At 52.3% G+C, this 17952-nt stretch overlaps 7 protein-coding genes across 7 annotated transcripts; 1 reads left to right on the top strand and 6 right to left on the bottom strand.

The window, feature by feature from the left end:
* Positions 1-25: 25 nt before the first annotated feature.
* Positions 26-3099, top strand: VE01_06234 (uncharacterized protein). Its single transcript, XM_018275687.2, has 2 exons — positions 26-2717; positions 2792-3099. Exons 1-2 carry the CDS (start codon positions 307-309, stop codon positions 3090-3092), a joined length of 2712 nt encoding a protein of 903 aa, XP_018128485.1. The 5' UTR covers positions 26-306; the 3' UTR covers positions 3093-3099.
* Positions 3100-4033: 934 nt separating this feature from the next.
* On the bottom strand, positions 4034-7363 carry VE01_06233 (uncharacterized protein). The gene is made up of 5 exons (XM_018275686.2): positions 6835-7363; positions 5584-6782; positions 5346-5520; positions 5031-5282; positions 4034-4977 (listed from the first exon to the last, which is right to left on the bottom strand). The coding sequence occupies exons 2-5, from the start codon at positions 5874-5876 to the stop codon at positions 4162-4164; spliced, it is 1536 nt and encodes a 511-aa protein (XP_018128492.1). The 5' UTR covers positions 5877-6782; positions 6835-7363; the 3' UTR covers positions 4034-4161.
* Positions 7364-9031: 1668 nt separating this feature from the next.
* Positions 9032-10487, bottom strand: VE01_06232 (uncharacterized protein; the record flags this gene model as incomplete). The annotated part of the gene is made up of 4 exons (XM_018275685.2): positions 10240-10487; positions 10002-10154; positions 9888-9935; positions 9032-9811 (listed from the first exon to the last, which is right to left on the bottom strand). The coding sequence occupies exons 1-4, from the start codon at positions 10267-10269 to the stop codon at positions 9032-9034; spliced, it is 1011 nt and encodes a 336-aa protein (XP_018128491.1). The 5' UTR covers positions 10270-10487.
* A 324-nt stretch (positions 10488-10811) lies between these two features.
* On the bottom strand, positions 10812-12669 carry VE01_06231 (uncharacterized protein; the record flags this gene model as incomplete). Its single annotated transcript, XM_018275684.1, has 3 exons — positions 10812-10920; positions 10982-12451; positions 12500-12669. 3 exons carry the CDS (start codon positions 12667-12669, stop codon positions 10812-10814), a joined length of 1749 nt encoding a protein of 582 aa, XP_018128490.1.
* Positions 12670-13070: 401 nt separating this feature from the next.
* VE01_06230 (uncharacterized protein) lies at positions 13071-13538 on the bottom strand (the record flags this gene model as incomplete). Its single annotated transcript, XM_018275683.1, has 1 exon — positions 13071-13538. The coding sequence occupies one exon, from the start codon at positions 13536-13538 to the stop codon at positions 13071-13073; it is 468 nt and encodes a 155-aa protein (XP_018128489.1).
* Positions 13539-14237: 699 nt separating this feature from the next.
* On the bottom strand, positions 14238-15800 carry UBC4 (E2 ubiquitin-conjugating protein). Its single transcript, XM_018275682.2, has 6 exons — positions 15639-15800; positions 15431-15559; positions 15239-15284; positions 15087-15116; positions 14782-14965; positions 14238-14728 (listed from the first exon to the last, which is right to left on the bottom strand). The coding sequence occupies exons 2-6, from the start codon at positions 15472-15474 to the stop codon at positions 14589-14591; spliced, it is 444 nt and encodes a 147-aa protein (XP_018128454.1). The 5' UTR covers positions 15475-15559; positions 15639-15800; the 3' UTR covers positions 14238-14588.
* On the bottom strand, positions 15801-17934 carry VE01_06228 (uncharacterized protein). Its single transcript, XM_018275681.2, has 4 exons — positions 17878-17934; positions 17405-17821; positions 16326-17351; positions 15801-16264 (listed from the first exon to the last, which is right to left on the bottom strand). The coding sequence occupies exons 2-4, from the start codon at positions 17610-17612 to the stop codon at positions 16218-16220; spliced, it is 1281 nt and encodes a 426-aa protein (XP_018128455.1). The 5' UTR covers positions 17613-17821; positions 17878-17934; the 3' UTR covers positions 15801-16217.
* Between the last annotated feature and the right edge of the window lie 18 nt (positions 17935-17952).

Genomic DNA, 17952 nt, shown 5'->3' with positions numbered 1-17952 from the left:
TAGGAGACGGTTAACTAGAAAGTAACACATTTACTCTAACTCCGCAATGGCTTGGCTTGGCTTTGTGCCAGACACTGTTCATTGTTTGTATAGTCACCGTCGTCGTCGATAGAGATACTATAATGGAACAGTGAGAGTTGTCTGTTTGGTTCGCGCCTGGCTAACTACTGAGTCCGTCACTACTAGCACAACTACCATACCGTGCTGTACATCCAGTACAAGGGCCCTCACCCCACGCGACCCTGCGTACGACCGACCACCCGACTCCCCCAGCCAGTCGGCCGAACGAGAGCTGAAGGGGACACAATGTTTCGAATCCGGCGATACAGGCTGTTTCTCGTCTTTTCGGCGATACTCGTGTTTACGTTCTACAATTTCTGGCAGACACAACCGGAGGCGCAGGCGGCGAGGCCGAAGTCGTTCGGTACCTCCTCCTCCTCGCCGTATGGCGATGCTGGGAAATCGTCGGGGCAGAATGGGGACAGCAATGGTGCGGAGGGAAGGGACCCTGTGAAGGTGGTTGATATTCAGGGGATTGCACATTCAAATGATCCGTTGCCTGTTACTGCGGTTAAGGCAACTTCGGCGAAGCCTGTGCTGGCGGAGAATACGCAGGTCGTTGCCAATGGCGTGCCTATTGTTGACCTTGAGCCGATATCAACGAAGCCGCCGGTGGCAGTGAATACCCCCGTCGTTGCAAATGGCGAGCCCGTCATCGAACCAGAACCAAGCACCAATGAAGCATTGGCAGCCATACAAACAGCGCCCCCAACGCCAATAACACCCCCAAACCCCGCCGCAATCACCTACGATGACACAGTCGACGAGTCTGGGAAAGAGGAAACCATACACTGGGAGAAGCAGACAGAGTACTATCCCATCGCCCCAGGCGACCTGATCCGCCTCCCCAGCGGCACGCCCAAGAAGATGCCGCGGATCCAATTCGACTTCCCCGAAGAGTCAGTAGAGGCGAGATCCCTGCGTGAGGAGCGGAGGGATTTGGTCCGCGACGAGTTTCTGCACGCGTGGCAGGGTTATAAGAAATATGCGTGGGGACACGATGAGGTTGGGCCGGTGAAGGGGGGGTTCCGTGACCCGTTTTGCGGGTGGGCGGCGACGATTGTGGATTCGTTGGATACGCTCTGGATTATGGGATTGAAGGACGAGTTTGAGGAGGCGCTTGAGACGGTTGAGAAGATCGATTTCACGACGTCGCCTAAGACTTCTATTCCCGTGTTTGAGACGACTATTCGATACCTGGGGGGCTTGTTAGGGGCGTATGATATTAGTGCTGCGAAGTACCCCGTGCTTCTGACCAAGGCTACGGAGTTGGGAGAAATCTTGATGAGTATCTTCGATACCCCAAATAGAATGCCAGTGCTGCATTATCGATGGCAGCCGCATAGTGCTTCGGAACGCCATCGAGCAGCTGGGAGCTCGAATTTCGCGGAACTAGGATCCTTAACCATGGAATTCACGCGTCTGGCGCAGCTCACGGGGGAGCACAAGTACTATGACGCCGTTGCGCGCATCACTAACGCCCTTGTCGAATGGCAAGAGCGCGGCACGGAGATCAAGGGCATCTTCCCGGACAGCGTTGATGCCTCCGGCTGCAACGCGACTTACGTACCACCGGAGGAAAAGTCCTCCACCCCATCTCAAAACGCAACCGAGAAACTCATCCCCCGACGCCCTTTCACTGAAGAAGAGATCTGCCGTCCCCAAGGCCTCACTCCCGGCCCACAACGTCAAAGCTTCTCCATGGGCGGCGGCCAGGATTCGACTTACGAGTACTTCTCCAAAATGCACCTCCTCCTCGGCGGGCTAGAGACCACCTATAGCACACTGTACACCAACACCATGGATGCGATCCGTAGCCACCTCCTCTACCGCCCGTTGATCCCGGGAGGGCGCAATGTCCTGTTCTCGGGGAAGGTGCAGGTTAACCCCTACCTCCCCGACGACAAGAACCACGAGAAGATCTACGAGGTCACGCACCTGACGTGCTTCATCGGCGGGATGGTCGGGATGGGCGCTAAGCTCTTCGGTCTCGACGATGATCTGTCTATTGCTGCGAAGCTGGCTGATGGATGCGTGTGGGCGTATGAGGCGACGAAGAGCGGTGTGATGCCTGAGGACGCCAGAGCGGTGCCGTGTGAGGATCCGCTGGATTGTGAGTGGGATGAGGAGAGGTATTATAAGTACCTTGATCCCCGCTGGTCGCTCCGCGAGGGTGAGATCGAGGAGTACGAGAAGGAGAAGGTGAGGAAGGAGAAGGTGCGGCTCGAGATGGCGGAGAAGAAGGCGAAGGAGGAGAAGGAGGAGAAAGCGAGGCTGGAGCAGGAGGCTAAGGAGAAGCCCTTGATGGCTGAGGCGGATGCTGTCCTCTCGCGCGCGAATGGGACGACGGCCAGTTACAGCCTCGGTGGGAGCGCGCCGCCTGCTGCGAATATCAACCGCAAGCGCGCGATATCAACGAACAGCACCGTAGTCAGCACAGACGAGAAGGATGAGGCCCTCCCGGAAATCCCATACGTCGCCCCCTCGAAGACAAGCACCCCCGGCGTCCCAGTGAACCCCCATGAGCGTAATCTTCCGAGTGGGAGGGAGGATCCGTATAGACCGCTCAGTCATGAGGAATATATTTCTGATCTGTTGGAGAGGAATAATTTGCCGCTCGGGTTTGCGAGGGTGGAGGGTGATAGGTATATCCTTCGGTATGTCCCCCCTTCCATTAGCCAGCTGGTGCGTTAGTTTGGTAGAATGAAGCAGTGCTAACATCTCCCTCCAGCCCCGAAGCAATAGAATCAGTATTCTACCTCCACCGCATCACCGGCTCCCCCACTTGGTCCACAAAGGGCTGGGGCATGTTCGAATCCATCATCAACGGCACGCGCACGTCGATCGGACACAGCGCGTTCAGCGGCGTGAATCGCGAGAAGGGGATGGGGCATAAACAGGATTCTATGGAGAGTTTTTGGTTGGCGGAGACGTTGAAGTATTTTTACTTGTTGTATAGTGAGCCGGGGGTTGTGAGCTTGGATGAGTGGGTTTTGAATACTGAGGCGCATGTTTTTAAGCGGCCGTCGTAGTTTGGTCCGTGGGAGGGGGGTTGAGAGGGGGGTTGTAAATAAGAAGCGGGGGGAGGGAGTGTTTATATCATTTTTCCGGAATCATGCATGGTCGAGGGGGTAGGTTTATGTTTATATATTTTTTATTAAAAGACGGAAGGGAAATGGAAGGGCAGGGGAAAAACAGATCTCCTTTATTAATATGTATGGCTTATGATGCTCGTGGTGGTGACGACGCAAATCCCTTCCCCACACGCCACGCGTACAAAACACTAACCTCCGCGGGCGTCGGAGGTATATTAAGCATCTCTTTCCAGTATACTTGTAGACGATCTACTATGGGGTTTTGAGAACACACATAAACCCCAATGGCTATGTGAAAATTACCGACGGAAGGTGTGATGTCGAATTTATCGATCGATCGATATCGACTCGCCAAGTCTCGTCCCTCCAACTGTACCTCCACCCCCTGCTGTCAGCACCTCAACACTCGGCCCCTCCATTCCCCATCCCACCCCAACGCCGGAGATAAAAAGTTATTCTGTGCCGCTGTACCCATTCCTCTATGAGAGGGGTCCATCCATGGGGTATATCTACTTCAGGTCACCTCCCTCGCCTGACCCCAACTCCTGGAAAAGGTTTTCCGTGCCGTTTATCCATTTTTCTATCACAAAGGACGGTTTTATACTTTGTGAGGGCTGCATACTGCAGTAGTCCCTCCATTCCCGTCACTAGAGAGAAATTGACAGCTCCAAGGAAGGTCTTTGATAGGACAGTATGGACCGCGACCTTGGTGGAGAGTCATTACCTCGGTATCCACGGATCAGTAATCGCACCTACACCGTCAGTTCAAGCCACAAAAAGAGGTGCTCGGATATAATGAGTAATCCGTGTCAATTGTTATGACAAGTCTTGTAGGGGTAGCAAACTAATCAAGTTCATTAAAAGTTGTTAAATTCATAACCTATCTGTAGTGATATATAGTGCTAGTCATATCCTCCTCCTCCATCCTTCCACGCTTCATTTACCAAAAAAATATTATAACGATAAAAAGCAAAACCGAGCCGAGCGGTTTGCAGAAGAGAGACTACTAAAGGGTATATTTAAATCCAACCTGTCCCTCGATAATCTTCCCCCCAGCATCGACTCTCTTGTTCGCCCTCCAGAACTTCAGCGTCAACAGCAGGGTGATGCAGATAATAAGCCCGTTCGCAATCATACACGTCATGATACCGGGAGTGTACTTTGGCTTGTCCACCTCCCTGAACACCGTGGATCCGATAATACCTCCAATACCACCGAATCCAACAAGCGTGGCAGAGCAAAGCGCGCGCTTCCACTGCCCACGGATGTTGTTGGCCTGATACGTCATGATAGCGGGAATGTTGGCATTGGCACCGATGGTGGCGAGGAAGACGCCGAAGTAGCGCGCGCCGTTGTTGGTGCTGAAGCCGAGGATGGGGAGGCCGATGAGGCAGAAGCAGGCGTTGATGATGACGGAGCTGCAGCGATTGCGGAACTTGTCAGCGAACACGGCTTGGATGTACATGAAGATGCCCGCGGCGGCGTAAGGGGGCGCGACGAGGCACTGTGCCTGTGCGACGGAGAAGCCCATGCCGAACATGAGGATGACGGGGAGGAAGTAGGCGATGGCGTAGGAGGTGGTGGTGCAGAGGCCGAAGAGCGAGGCGAAGCCCCAGACCTTGAGGTCGCCGGCGTGGCGGAGGTATTGGCCGAGGTTGAATTCGGGGGCGACGGTGTCGGCGCGATCCTGCTCGATGCGCGCGATCACGAAGTCGACTTCAGCGTCCTTGAGGAAGCCGCGGGCTCCCTTGGCTTGGTCGGGAAAGTCGACGAGGAGCAAGTAGCCGGCGACGCCGAGGACGCAGGTGAGGACGCCTTCCATCTAGGATATGTTAGTTGCGCGCGCGCAGACGGGCTGGGGGGGTTGCTGCTTACGATGAAGATCCAGCGCCATCCCTCGAGTCCTGCTAGGCCGTTCATTTGCATCAGGCCGTAGGCGAGGATACCGGAGAAAGCAGATGCGCCGGAACCGATCAGGTAGAAGCCCGAGTAGCGCTTCTGGAGCTCGAAGCGGGAGTACCAGGTCGACATGAGGTATACGCAGCCCGGGAAGAAACCAGCCTCGAGGACACCGAGAATGATGCGCAGTCCGACCATCTCAGTCCAGTTCTTGACGAATCCGAAAGCCTGCCATGTGTGTTAGTTTATGTGGTTCTGTTGCTTGCCAATTGGCGGGATGCTGGAGCTTACAATCATGATGCCGCCCCAGAGGATTGTGATGGCAGCGAGGAAGATGCGGGGGCCGATCTTGCGCATGATGACTGTTGCGGGCGGCTGGCAAATGACGTATGGGATGAAGAAGATGAGGGTGATGACACTGTATCTGTCGATACCAGTGGCTTTGAATTCGAGGTCGCGGCTCATTCTACGATGGCAGGTTAGCATTGGCGCGCATCGCGAAAGCGCGGCGGATTGGACTCGGACTCACCCAGCAATGTTGGCGGCGCTCAAATTGGTTCGGTCCATCAAACTGATACAGTACATGGCGCCGAGGGTGAGCACGAGGCGGCGATCAACGCGGTGCATGATGCTGCGCTGCTCTTTGTGGGTGAAGCAGGAGATGCGCGGGTCCTCGTAGCCTGGAGCGGTGGCGACGATGTCCTCCTCGTGAATGCCCGTCTTCTCCATGTCGGAGCCGGCCTTGCCATCATGGCTGTCAGCGACCTCTGGCGCAGCGACCTCAGTGCCGGCGGCGGTCTTTTCGCGGGAGAAGAGCCCCATGGTTGGCAGGTTGCAGTGTCAACTCTATCCGGTGTGTGAGGTGAGAGTGCGTCAAGGCAAGAGAGAAAAGGAGAAGAACGTTGGAAAGATGTCAGACTTTGAGGAGTGAGACAGGAGATGATTGATTGAGATAAAGATTGGAAAGGATAAATACGACTGCAGATCACCCTTTACTTATGAAGGTACAGCGCATGGGAGAGGAGAGGAGAAAGGAGGGGACGTGTACTCGGGGATCCACGTATGACACGGAACGGAACTGGGGGAAACCGGGGGAGGAGACTGGAGAAACTGGAGAAGCTGGAGAAAGTGGATTGGGAGTGGATTGGGAGAGCGCTTGGCGCCGAGAGAGAGGCGGCATGGGCGACGATCGCAACTGTTACCAGAAGAGATGATTGTATGCGGATTGAGGGTGTTGGGTTCGAGGAGTGTGTGTGGGAGTGTGTGTGATGTGTGGTGGATGAGTCTAGCCTGGCAATTGACGCGGTAATTGAGGGGGGGGCTTGGCGGCAGTGGGATGACAATATAATGCGACAACAAGGTGGAGAGTAGTACTGTATGTGGAGAGTAAGGTATGTGGAAAGTGGAAAAGCATGTGGAGAGTGCCGCAAGTCTGTACTTTTCTGATGGTCGTGCGGCGCATGGAGGTGGTGGCGACGTGGAGGCGTGGAGACGGTGTGGAGGCAATGTGGAGGCATTGTGGCCAATGTACCACGAGAATGAGGGGTGTCACGGTCCTTTGACCACCCCTTGCATCGCCATCTCTCTTGTCCCTTCCCTTCGTGGTCGTTGTTTGCTCTTTCCAAGTGGATTAGAGCGCAAATCGCACCAGTCCTCTCGCCCCTTCCTTCAGTTTATACGGCAGAGAGTGGTAAGTAAGGGGTTGTGGATATTGATAACTGAAGTGGGCTGAAATTTGTCAGTTAACTGACACCTTACATTTTTCAATTTCTCACCTTACATGTCTTAGTTACATGTCTCTCTTTCATTTTAACTTCCCGGCATCTAGAGCGTGTCTGCGTGTTTCTATACAAGCATTCGCCTTGTAAGATAACCAGTCGGAATCCCTCCTCCTTGAATGGACAATGTATGGTGGCGTATAGATGTACGTACAATACTGATGAGCACAGCAGTATGCATCACACACATCAGCCTTCGGACGGCCGAGAATTGGCAACTGGAAACTGACGATTGCTAACTGGACTGTTGCTCGTGCAAATCATGCTGCATAGGTCACAATCACCAACCCATCACCCACTAGAGGGGCAGCCAAGATCGAATAACGCCAGGGTTAGCAGGGACTATCGTCTTGGAGAGTCTTGGAAGAGGTCGACCGGTCACACTCCCCTATTCCCTTAGGTCTTGGCATCGTTGGTCTGCCGTGTATAGCAAATAACAAGTACTATAGTCCAAACTATAGCATAATACACTGCACAACTAATAGCAAGTATTGTAATGAGTATTGTAAATGATGATGATATGAACGAATGCTAGGTGGTAAATCTGCAGGTGGCTGACAAGATTGGCTCGCGTGGAGTACTGTATCGAGCGAGTGCGGGGAAAGAAATAAAGGTGGGTCCGGACCTCAGTCGTCCAGTTTTTTTTGTGCCGTATTGTCCAATAAGATGGACGTAAACCAAAGAACCTCGGTGACACCTCGGCTCCCTCAGTAGTCTTGGCGCCATCTCTCCTTCAAAATGCGGGGTTCGCGCGCGCCTTCTCCGCTTCCAGACCCCATGTTCGCTATGACGGGGGTTGGCTAAGCTGGATCGGGGAGAGTCTGGGGTATGTTAGTGTTGCGGGTGAGATTGAGGGTTAGGGGTTGAGGGGGAGATGGGGATACCATCCATGGGGTTGGTGCAGTTGAAACAGACAAGAGACCTGACGAGAATGAATATCATACTATAGTAAGGTGACAAGTATGCATGGAGGATCTCGGGATCGAAGAAATCAAAGAAGCATCCAAGAAGCGTTCCAGGCTACGCCACGAGTCTTTAGGGGAGAGGCTATTTTTACCCCGTTTTGAGTGATGATACCGATCTGCCTAGTTGGCTAGCTAGCTGCTGTACAAACGCCCCCCGGCCGGTCCCCTCCTCCTCCTCTAGTAGCATCTGCACAACTCCCGTCTCACCACCTACTCGATTCTGCCTCGGGACAAGCTATTCCCCCGCACAAAGCACAGAGATAACGCACAAATCACCGCCCAAACCACCGACTCCGTCGTATTATACGTTCGTATAACACTTGCACTAAACCAGTCTATGCAGCGCCATCCTCTTGCACTAAACCAGTCTACGCACCTCCATCGTCTTGCACTAAACAAGTATACGCACCACCTCCATCCCAATGAAACCACCCTCCCCCCTCCTGTTCCCAGCTGTATCCCCATCCCCCACGCACCCCAACATCTGCCGAGCACGCACTACACAAAGCCACGTTCCCACGCCGCATACTACTCCTGCACGATACCAGTACACTACCCCTAGCGCAGATGATCGACTCTACTGCACTTTTAGTCTACTCTACTCTACTAGCACCGTGGCTGCCCGTCTAGTGTCGGGCGCGCCGATGGAGGCGGGTGGTGGTGGGTGGGTGGTCTATGCGGGGTCTTGTGCTGTTGTGTGTGATGTGAGGGGGCCCAATGCCTCGGAGTGGGGTGGAGGCTGAGGTAAGGAAGGAGGGGTAGAAGCTGGCGGGGTAGGTAGGGTGGTGATGAGGGAGTGGATTGGGAAGTGGGAATACCCTCAGATCCAACGCATAGAGCTGGAAACGGACCCAAGAACACCCGGTATGGAACAGCTTGGCGATAACGATGATGGGAAGTTCCAGGATGGAATGGATGACTTGGCGATAACCCAGCCGTGGATACGGGATGGAGTTGTGGATATGATATGGGGTAGAGAGTATCTGTGCTCATATCTCTTGAGTTGGGATTATCTAGATAGCTCGAGACTCTAGATCGAGGGCGGAACCTCCCAGCTGCAGGTATATCCCAACCCAACCCCCGCCTACTCCTCTCTCCTTCCTAGCTCTCTAACCAACCTCCCAGCTGCAGCTATATCCAAACCCCGCCAGCTCCTCCCACCTCCCCCTTCCCCGCCACTCACGCAGATCTAGCCCACCGCCTCCCCCTCCCCCCCTTACCCCCCTCCTCCCACCTACTTCTTAACCTGCACCTTCCTCTCCACCACCTCCCCCCTCCCCACCTTCACCACATCCCCCACACTCGTCTCCGCAATCGCCTCCAGCGCCTCCCTACTCAAGAACGCCTGATGTCCACTAATAACCACATTATAAAAGCTCATCAACCTTGTCAAATCGTCATCTTGGATGACTCCCCCGCTGCCGTCTTTGAAGAAATACTCTTTCTCGCCTTCGTACACGTCGAGGCCGAGAGCGCCGATGTGGCCGGATTTCAAAGAGCGGATCAGGGATCTGGTGTCGATTAGTCCGCCGCGGGAGGTGTTGATTATGACGATGCCGCGCTTGGTGAGGGCGAGGGTTTCTTTGTTCAGTAAGTGGTGGGAAGAGGGTGTGAGCGGGCAGTGGAGAGTGAGGATGTCCGCCTCCTTGAGAACCTCGTCACGGGATTTATATTCAACCCCGTACTCCTTGGCCTTCTCCTGATTCGGATACAAATCATAAGCCAACACCCTGCATCCAAACCCCTTACTCAGAATCTTCCCCACCAACATCCCAATCTGCCCGGTGCCTATAATCCCAACCGTCTTGCCGTTCAAGTTGAACCCCACGAGGCCGGAGAGGGAGAAATTACCTTCGCGCGTGCGGTTGAAGGATTTGTGGTATTTGCGGACCAAAGTGAGGAGGAGGCCGACGGCGAATTCGGCGACGGCGTGGGGGGAGTAGGAGGGGACGTGGACGGTGGTGAGGGAGAGAGTGGCGGCAGTGGGGAGGTCGACATTGTCGGTTCCGGCGCACTAGGGGGGGTTAGAATGATAACTTTGGGGCATCTGATATCTGACGTTGGATAAAAAGATGGGAGGGGAAGCTTACACGCAAGGCAATAATCTCAACCCCCAACTCTGCTAAAGCTTTCAAAACCTACAACTCACAATTAACATCTCAACCCCCCCTTTCCGCCCCTCCAGTGTGGCGCGAGAAACTAACCTCAGCATCAGCAGTGTCGTTCACGAACAACGAAACGGCTTTATGCCCCTTCGCCAGCGCAACGGTTTTGATGCTCAGTGAGGGCTGAAGATATGTTATATCCAGTGGGGACCCGAGGCTTGCATTGACTTTGTTGAATGCTTCTTCGTCATACTATTAGGGGTTATGTTAGCAATGAGAACCCTCGCATACAGACAGCCTTAGTTGTGAGAATTGGAGTGGGAATGGGGTGGCTTACGTGTTTGGTACTGAAGAAGGCGACTTTCATGATGGCGGATTTGGGGGTCTGATCTGATAATTGGGAGTGCAATTGTAGTTGAGGTGAGTTGGGATGGAGAGGGCCTTCTTGGATTTTTGTCGTATGAGGGGCACGGGTAAATGACGCAGTTGTAGCTGCGATAGGTAAGCTGCCAAGAATGAGGTAAGGATGTCTCGCAACCACCAAGGTTGAAGTTAAACACGTGATGAGTGATATATGTGATTGATGGGGGCGGAAAGATATTTGCTATTAATGTTATCATGTTCTTCGTATTTTGTGATTCATATATGTCGTTCTCGGATTTGGCTGTGGTGGGGGTAAGTGAGAGCTTGCAGCTATCCGCTGCGTAGCACCACCACATATCAAGTCCCCAACATCCACGGAACCACGACTGTCTTGAAAAGAGGTTTATATTTCTCTTCCTGGTGGTATCTATTCTATCGCTCATCTCGTAGCACAGCAGCAGCGCTCCCCCAAATTCAAGGCCGGACAAGAAAAAGATACATGTCCAAGCAGGTTACAGAATGATAAATGATGATGAATATGAACATCTAGAAATTCTCCTTGCCCCATACGTACGACCAATCCGGGTCAGAGTACTCGTTACACTTGACGTGCAGCGAGGATCCCAGACCCTTTGGACCGCAGAAGAAGACACCACTGTATAAATGTTAGCATAATAATCTTGGAATGGAATACTATAGGGATAATGTGAACATACCTCGCGCCAGGACTGTGAATCTTCCTAATACTCCTAAACACGGCCCCCCAATTCGGTCTCCCAAAGTTCGTCGGCGCCCTCAACCCCGTAATAGCATCACGATCCGCATTCGCATCATTGATCATGATATTCGTCGCATCATCCGCCTGGATCTTGGCCGTAAGATACGTATGGATCTCGATATGATTATCCATATCCTGCGCCTCAATGGCAAGCAACAAGCTTCTAAACCACTCGAAACTCCCAAAGTCTCTGCACACCCAGAAGAAGTAGACTTTCCGCAGCCGTGTCTTCTTCTGCGGGTAGTTCATGCGGTACCAGATACTCTTGAGGATTGACGCGAAGGGTGTGACGCCGATACCAGCGCCGACGAGCACGGCTGTCTCGTATTTGAAGACGTCTTCTGAGGCGCTGCCGAAGGGGCCGTCGATGTAGACGCGGGGTAGGACGCGGCGGAGGGCGGGGTCGACGGAGTTGGCGTCGGGGCTGCTTTTGTTGACGCCTACGACTTGGGAGGCGTCTTTCTTGGCTCCTGCTCCACCGCGGGGGCGGTCAACTTCGCAGCCCAGGGCTTTGCCAACGGCTTTGGTGAAGTCGCCGACCATGCGGATGTGGATGGAGATGTAGTCCTCTTCGGGTGCGCTGGTGAGGGTGAAGGGATGGTATTGCCACAGGCTCACCTCAGGGCAGCAGAAGAAGATGTATTGTCCTGCCTGGGTCTTCGTGTGCTCTTTCTTGATCTGGATCTCGCAGACGTTGCTAGGGTGCTGAACGACCTTGGAGATGTAGGTCTTGTGTTTCCCACGAATCTCGCGAGCGATGCGCTCGGCAAGATAGATGTATCCGCCGTACATCCAGTATTGCCAGAAGACGCCAATGGCAGAGGAACCGATGGACACACAGAATGGCGCGAAGTCGGGTTGAATCATGCAGAACGCGCCGTGGATGGACCAGAAGAGGAAGAAGATGACAAAGAGATGGTGCGTATACCAGAAACGCTCGAAATTCGCCCTGCGGTACTTCTCCATCGATGTGATGGCCATGGCCATTAGGGCGATCAGCATGACATATCCGGACCAACCTGGGCCAGTCGCGAAGTTGGCTAACAGGAACCCAACGAATCCGAGGTTGTTCTTTGCTGCGATCTGGGCGAAGTTGTTCCAATGTGCTATTGTGTGCACCCATGAGAAGAAGACGATCGACCAGGCAGTCATCTTGTGGAAGGTGATATTCTTGTCGAACTGTATAATGCCGTTTAGGGGCGTTTTGCGTGCCAGCGAGATGAGCGTCCTGCAGACGGGAAACAATATCACAGCGATGTCGAAATGTAGTACTAGGGCTGCTGCTCTGGCAATTGCGAATGTGAATCCAAAGGTATCTCTCCCCTTTTGTAAATTGTCCTTTAACGCGTAATTCATCAACCCGAAGGCGAAGACCATTGCGTGGATGGCTGCAAAGACGAACACAAAACTATAATGATATTAGCGTTTATCGGGGAACTAGGAAGTGCACACATACAATCGCCTGTATCCTTCGTTGACCATCCACTTGTTATATTGTTCTTTCCAGTTGTATTCCCTCTTCGCCTCGGCATTCATCTCTCCAGACATTAACATCCTCGTCAATGGCGGCCATCGCGATCTCTCGGAAGGCCTATCCTCCTCCAAAGCATAAGGGTTTCGAGACATCGCTTCCTGTGTTGGAGCCTTCGCTCGATATCCTCCTAAATTATCCGATCGTCTGTATCCCTCTCTTCCTAAAGTATCGAAACTCGAGATGCAGATGCCGTATTAGATTTATAGTATATACAAAATGTCGTCAGAGCCAGCTGAGAGCTTGGTTTAAGTTGTCAAAGTAGGGGCCAGCCTATGAAGAAATGAAAGACGAAGCCTGCTCACAACATCTGTCAGCGCTCTGCAAAAGAAGGGGGTCAGCGGAGATAGTAGGGTTACATACCTGTAGGCGCCACTGTATATAATGATTACAGGCAAGGCCGAAGAATAGAAAAGAGGCACGCAAACAGTGAACTGAATGAGCAAAGAAAGAATGTAACACTTTATGCGCCCACGAAGTTAAAACAGACCTACCTCTAAGAAAGACTCGTACGAGAAGTAGTAACCCCCAACCATTCTCGTCTCAAGATTAGGGCAAAGGCACCGGCGCCACTGCCGACTCCCATGGTCGAAACATCAGTGCCTCGCTCCCATGGCCCAGACGGCCGCTTCAGGGTCACATCCCAGCGGGTGCCAGGGAAGCTGTGAGCCCAGCGCGACCATCTCCAGCAAGCCGCTGGCACATTGACAGGACTGACGGCAATGACAGGTCCACTATTGCGAGCTCTCAGTCCGCGGTGGGACACAGGCTTGGGCATTCTCTCACTCGAATCAGCCCATTTTTCGTCGGCGAGGAGACTCTCAGGCACTTGGCTACGTCTGTGCAACAATTCGCCGAAGCTCAAGCGGAGGGCGGGGAGGTTTCGATTGGTCGGCTGAGGGTCAAGCGAGGGGAGGGTTGCATGGCGGCTCGGGGTTTTGTTTGAGGTGTGGTTTCGTGACATGGGTGTGACACGATCTTGATACAGGCAACGCCTAGGTCGCCGACATCCACACAAATGAGTAGGACTCAGGTTTCCCTTGTTGCAATGCTCGAGGTCGAGGTTTGAGTTTGGAAACAATTCGATTTGTGGTTTGCGGTTACTCCCAAAGCCAAGTCTTATTATCCTTGCCACGCCGTGAGCCGCTGACGATCCTAAACACCGACAGGAACCCAGACTGTTAACGTCCTTCGCAACCCTATCTGCAACACTTTTTGGTGTTGGTAGTTCATCCAGTTCCTTACCTCCCTTTGTAGCCCAGACAATCGTCGGTCTCTTGGGAGTAGCCTTGGTGTTTCTCGGAGGTATGGGCCCACAGGTAACGATCTAGACCGGTGCGTAAAGGAGAGTCGATGGAGTCTACAATAGGGGAAGTGCTATTAATGGTGCCAGAGCTCCGCCAGCTTGACCATGATCTAATCCTATATTGGGAGTTGACCGATGGTTTAAACGGGAGTGGTCCGCCGCTATTGAAGGGCGTATAGGTAGGTGTATAGGAAATGGTAGGTTTAGGTCGGAGTTATTATTATTCGCTTCATTATTTTATCTACATCTCAAACTACGCAGAGTATGGTGCTTCATACTAAAGGTCTAGCCGTACAGGCCACGGGATCACAGCGAGTAAGAATCACGAAAAAGAGATATAATATCGAATATATTAAACTCCGAATGACTACCATCTCCCTCCAACGACATACCACCATCCCATTTGCACACCTCACAGTTCCCAGGCATGTTACGCTCCTCGGAAAAACATCCCCTTGCAAACAGGCCATATAGTTCAGCGATGTTTTAATTGCGAATTTGGAAGATTAAAGTCTGCCGACGCAAGATCATTTAGCCTCCCTGATCCCACCACTGAACGTAACACCCACCGCGACCCGTCCCCGTTGAAGTCCACAACTTGCTCACTCCTTGCCCTAGAGGCATGCATAACCAGACCGAATGTGTTGACAGGAACAGTTGCGCCAGCTAATCCATAAACGCGAGTTGAGAATATCCCCCATCAGCCATCTAGATAGCGTACTTGCGAGTCCACTCCCTTGCCGTGGCCTCGTACCTGGCACGATCGGTCTTGTAGACGTGTGCGATCTCTGGGACAAGTGGGTCATCCGGGTTGGGGTCCGTCAACATGGAGCAGATGGAAAGCAGAACTGAAACCGTCAGTATTATGTCAATAACTATATGCCGCGTGTTCAAATCATACCTTTGGATATGGTAAGAGCCGGGCTCCATTGGTCCCTGAGGATGTCTAGACAGATGCTGCCGTTGGAGTTGATATTAGGGTGGTAGATGCGGGTTGTGAAGTTGACCTTCGGAGGCTTGAATGGGTAGTCTGTTGGGAAGTGGATGGCTAAGAAGAATACACCTCCGGAGTATGGCGAATCGGACTGTTCATTGCGTTAGTTACAGATCTCGTCATCGCCTGATGAGTCTCGACCAGACTTAAGTCTGGCTTTGGGTATATCGATGTAGGCAGTTTCGCAGTAATTTCGATTGGAATATACTTACAGGTCCCATAATAGTTGCCTGCCAGTGGAACTATTGATAGATTAAAGTCAGTTCGAATTCTTCAATTTTGATGACCAAATCGGCGCATGTCTCCGTGAAGATAGCGGGCCAGGGGCCAACGGTCGTAGAAATCAGGGTAGATGGGCACAAACCAAATCATCTCCAATAGGTCCAGCCGAGCACGAGGACGGGGGATCACTGTAACACAAATGTAAGCCAGAGTTCGGTGTCAAGACGATTGTTGGTGGTGTCCACGATGTCCAGTTGACGACCCCGCGTTTGGGCCGACGGCCCCGCAGGGTCTCAACAGGATAAAGTAGACGTTCACGATGTGAAGCACATACCGGCCGAGATCGTTCAGTTCCTTGTTAATTCTCTTGAGCGCCATGACGACTGTTGTGTGAGGTTATGAGGGTGTTCGTTCAGTGTCGTGGTGACGAGAAAGTAGGACTGTGAGCGGGAAACGGTTCAGGCTACGGCGGTTAGCGTCGAAAAGGCGAGAGGGGAGCTGAGGCAATGAAGTAAGGCTGAGCTCAGGCTGACAAGGCGTACCTATGGATTTATGGGAATCGCAGGATTCACGATAATATTTCTGAGGTGACAAGAAGTACCTCAAGATGTGATGAGTTGGTATCAGGGGAAGTTGCGGTGATGTTGTTGGAGTTGAAGAATGGGCCTGCCAACAGAGAGAAAACAGATTTAGCGTCCAGGCTCGCCTCACGCCCGCCGCCCGATCCAACAATCGGCGCCTATAGGTCGCCGTCGAATGATTTACTTTCTACATGGATCTACGGCCTACTATTAAAAATTCACTTGCATAGTTATTAAAGTGATTATTCAATCCACGGCAAAGGTATCATCAGCCTTACGAATCTGTGCCTTTTTTATTTATTTATCGTACATAAATGTCCCGCACCGTGAGAGATTGATACATCCTTCAAGATTGCGAGTCGCTAGCCCCGCCACACCACATCTCACCTATGACGTTCCTTTGATTGTCTGGCCGGCAACCGAATACGGTAATATTGGTCACGAGGGAAATAACCCCTCGGATGGCCGTAGGCTGGCAGCATACAGTATGGGAAATCGGGATATTATCAATTTATTTTGGGGTTTATCTATGTATTTTTCCTATGCAAATGCTTGAACACCTGTGATGGCTCTTCCGAGGATGAGGGCTGTGGCGATTGTCAGTAAAATCTTCACGGAATATATAATCGATCGGATTTGTCAGCTTACCGTGGATGTCGCTTTGCCCTTCATACGTTTGAGTCACAAAGAGGTTGGCCACGTGCCTCCCAATATGGTACTCATCGCTGGCGGCATTGCCACCGAAGATTTCTTGCAAAGTCCTAGAATTTGCCAGAGCACGGTCGCAGTTTTGCCTCTTGATCATACTGATCATCTCTGGTGCCGCTTTGCCCTCGTCCTTTAGCCTACCAACCTGGATACTTGCCAGGATACCAAAGGCAGCATCTGTCGAAGCATCTGCGAGCTTCTTCTGGATGAGCTGGTATTTGGCGAGGGGATTACCCTTGAACTGTGTCCTCTCGAGGGAGTATGTCCTTGCTCTGTCGATGCAGTCCTCCAACGCTCCCATCACTCCCCATGATATTCCGTACCGCGCACTGTTCAGGCAAGAAAACGGGCCTCTCAACCCTTCGACCTCAGGGAACATATTTTCCTGTGGCACCGGGCAGTTATCGAGTTGAATCATGCCTGTTATCGATGCTCTTAGGCCGTTCTTGTTCTTAATTGCCGGCGTCTCCAAAGTACCAACTGGACATTGCGATCTCTCAACAACGAACCCTCTAATCTTGCCCGTCTCTTGAAGCTTCGCCCATATAATGAACACGTCAGCGATTGGCGAGTTGCTAATCCAAGTCTTCGATCCCGACAGCGAATAGTATCCCTTCTTCGTTGGATGCGGCTTTGCGACAGTCTCCATCGATCCTGGATCACTTCCATGGTTTGGCTCAGTCAAGCCAAACGCACCAACCCACTTTCCCTTCGCCAGCGTTGGGAGGAATTTGTCCTTCAGCTCTTGTGTCCCGTGTTCGTATATAGGTCCCATAACCAGAGACGACTGGACAGACATCGCTGACCTGTATCCACTATCCACACGCTCCACAGCTCTTGTGATAAGTCCAGACGCGACGCTGGACACGCCGGCGCAGTCGTAGCCCTGGATCGTGGCTCCAAGCAGGCCGAGCTCGCCCATCTCTTGTAAAATGTTCCTGTCGAAGTCCTCATTGCGGTATGCCTCTGTCACGGAGTTAGCCATGGACGCTTGGTTCCGGGGGAGCTACAGCACTTACCAAGGACCCTGGGCATCAATTGCTCCTGGCAATATGACTCTGCCGTCTCCGAAACTGCCAATTCCTCCTCAGTGAAGAGGTTCTGGGAGCCTAGTGGATCAGTCCATTGGTATTTTGGAGCAGCACCCGCAGCAGCATAAGCTCTAACTGACGGCCGCGAAGCAGCCGCCAATTGCTTCCCAGAGAATCGGACAAGGGGCTTGAACATCTTGTAAGCTGAGGAGTTGTAATACGAAATATATTAACAGCACAAGTAAGTTGTTTTTACTTAAATAACCCTGGATTCCGAACTCCTGGCTAGCAGCGGTTATTGATGCTAGTGGCGGTCGTTCGTGGGGAAAGAAGCCTCTCGGCAGCGACTACGGCAAGAAACACTAATTTGTACCTCGGGAGAGGTTGATATCACTCAACTTCACCCTATATTTTTCTATCAGTCAAATGTAATGTAATAGAATTTAATAAAATGTATATACCAATAATGGTGTACCTAATTCATGGGTTGTTAACCCTCCCCAAATCAGTTTGAGCATAAAACGGTCCTTGGGGAT

Source organism: Pseudogymnoascus verrucosus (assembly GCF_001662655.1).
Source record: "Pseudogymnoascus verrucosus strain UAMH 10579 unplaced genomic scaffold scaffold_36, whole genome shotgun sequence".
NCBI classification, from domain to species: domain Eukaryota; kingdom Fungi; phylum Ascomycota; class Leotiomycetes; order Thelebolales; family Thelebolaceae; genus Pseudogymnoascus; species Pseudogymnoascus verrucosus.
Note: the sequence above shows the minus strand (reverse complement) of the source record. Positions and strands in the feature narration are given on the sequence as shown.

Bases quoted from the DNA above. Each gene is read 5' to 3' on its own strand.
- VE01_06234 (XM_018275687.2), top strand. From the start codon at position 307: ATGTTTCGAATCCGGCGATACAGGCTGTTTCTCGTCTTTTCGGCGATA. The intron at 2,718-2,791 runs GTATGTCCCCCC...ATCTCCCTCCAG, and splicing joins GGTGATAGGTATATCCTTCG to CCCCGAAGCAATAGAATCAG.
- VE01_06233 (XM_018275686.2), bottom strand. From the start codon at position 5,876: ATGGGGCTCTTCTCCCGCGAAAAGACCGCCGCCGGCACTGAGGTCGCT. The intron at 5,521-5,583 runs GTGAGTCCGAGT...CTGCCATCGTAG, and splicing joins AGCGCCGCCAACATTGCTGG to AATGAGCCGCGACCTCGAAT. The intron at 5,283-5,345 runs GTAAGCTCCAGC...CACACATGGCAG, and splicing joins TCTGGGGCGGCATCATGATT to GCTTTCGGATTCGTCAAGAA.
- UBC4 (XM_018275682.2), bottom strand. From the start codon at position 15,474: ATGGCGCTCAAGAGAATTAACAAGGAACTGAACGATCTCGGCCG. The intron at 15,285-15,430 runs GTATGTGCTTCA...TTTGTGTTACAG, and splicing joins GAACTGAACGATCTCGGCCG to TGATCCCCCGTCCTCGTGCT. The intron at 14,966-15,086 runs GTAAGTATATTC...CGCAATGAACAG, and splicing joins AGGCAACTATTATGGGACCT to TCCGATTCGCCATACTCCGG.
- VE01_06228 (XM_018275681.2), bottom strand. From the start codon at position 17,612: ATGTTCAAGCCCCTTGTCCGATTCTCTGGGAAGCAATTGGCGGCTGCT. The intron at 17,352-17,404 runs GTAAGTGCTGTA...ACTCCGTGACAG, and splicing joins ATTGATGCCCAGGGTCCTTG to AGGCATACCGCAATGAGGAC. The intron at 16,265-16,325 runs GTAAGCTGACAA...CAATCGCCACAG, and splicing joins AGGGCAAAGCGACATCCACG to CCCTCATCCTCGGAAGAGCC.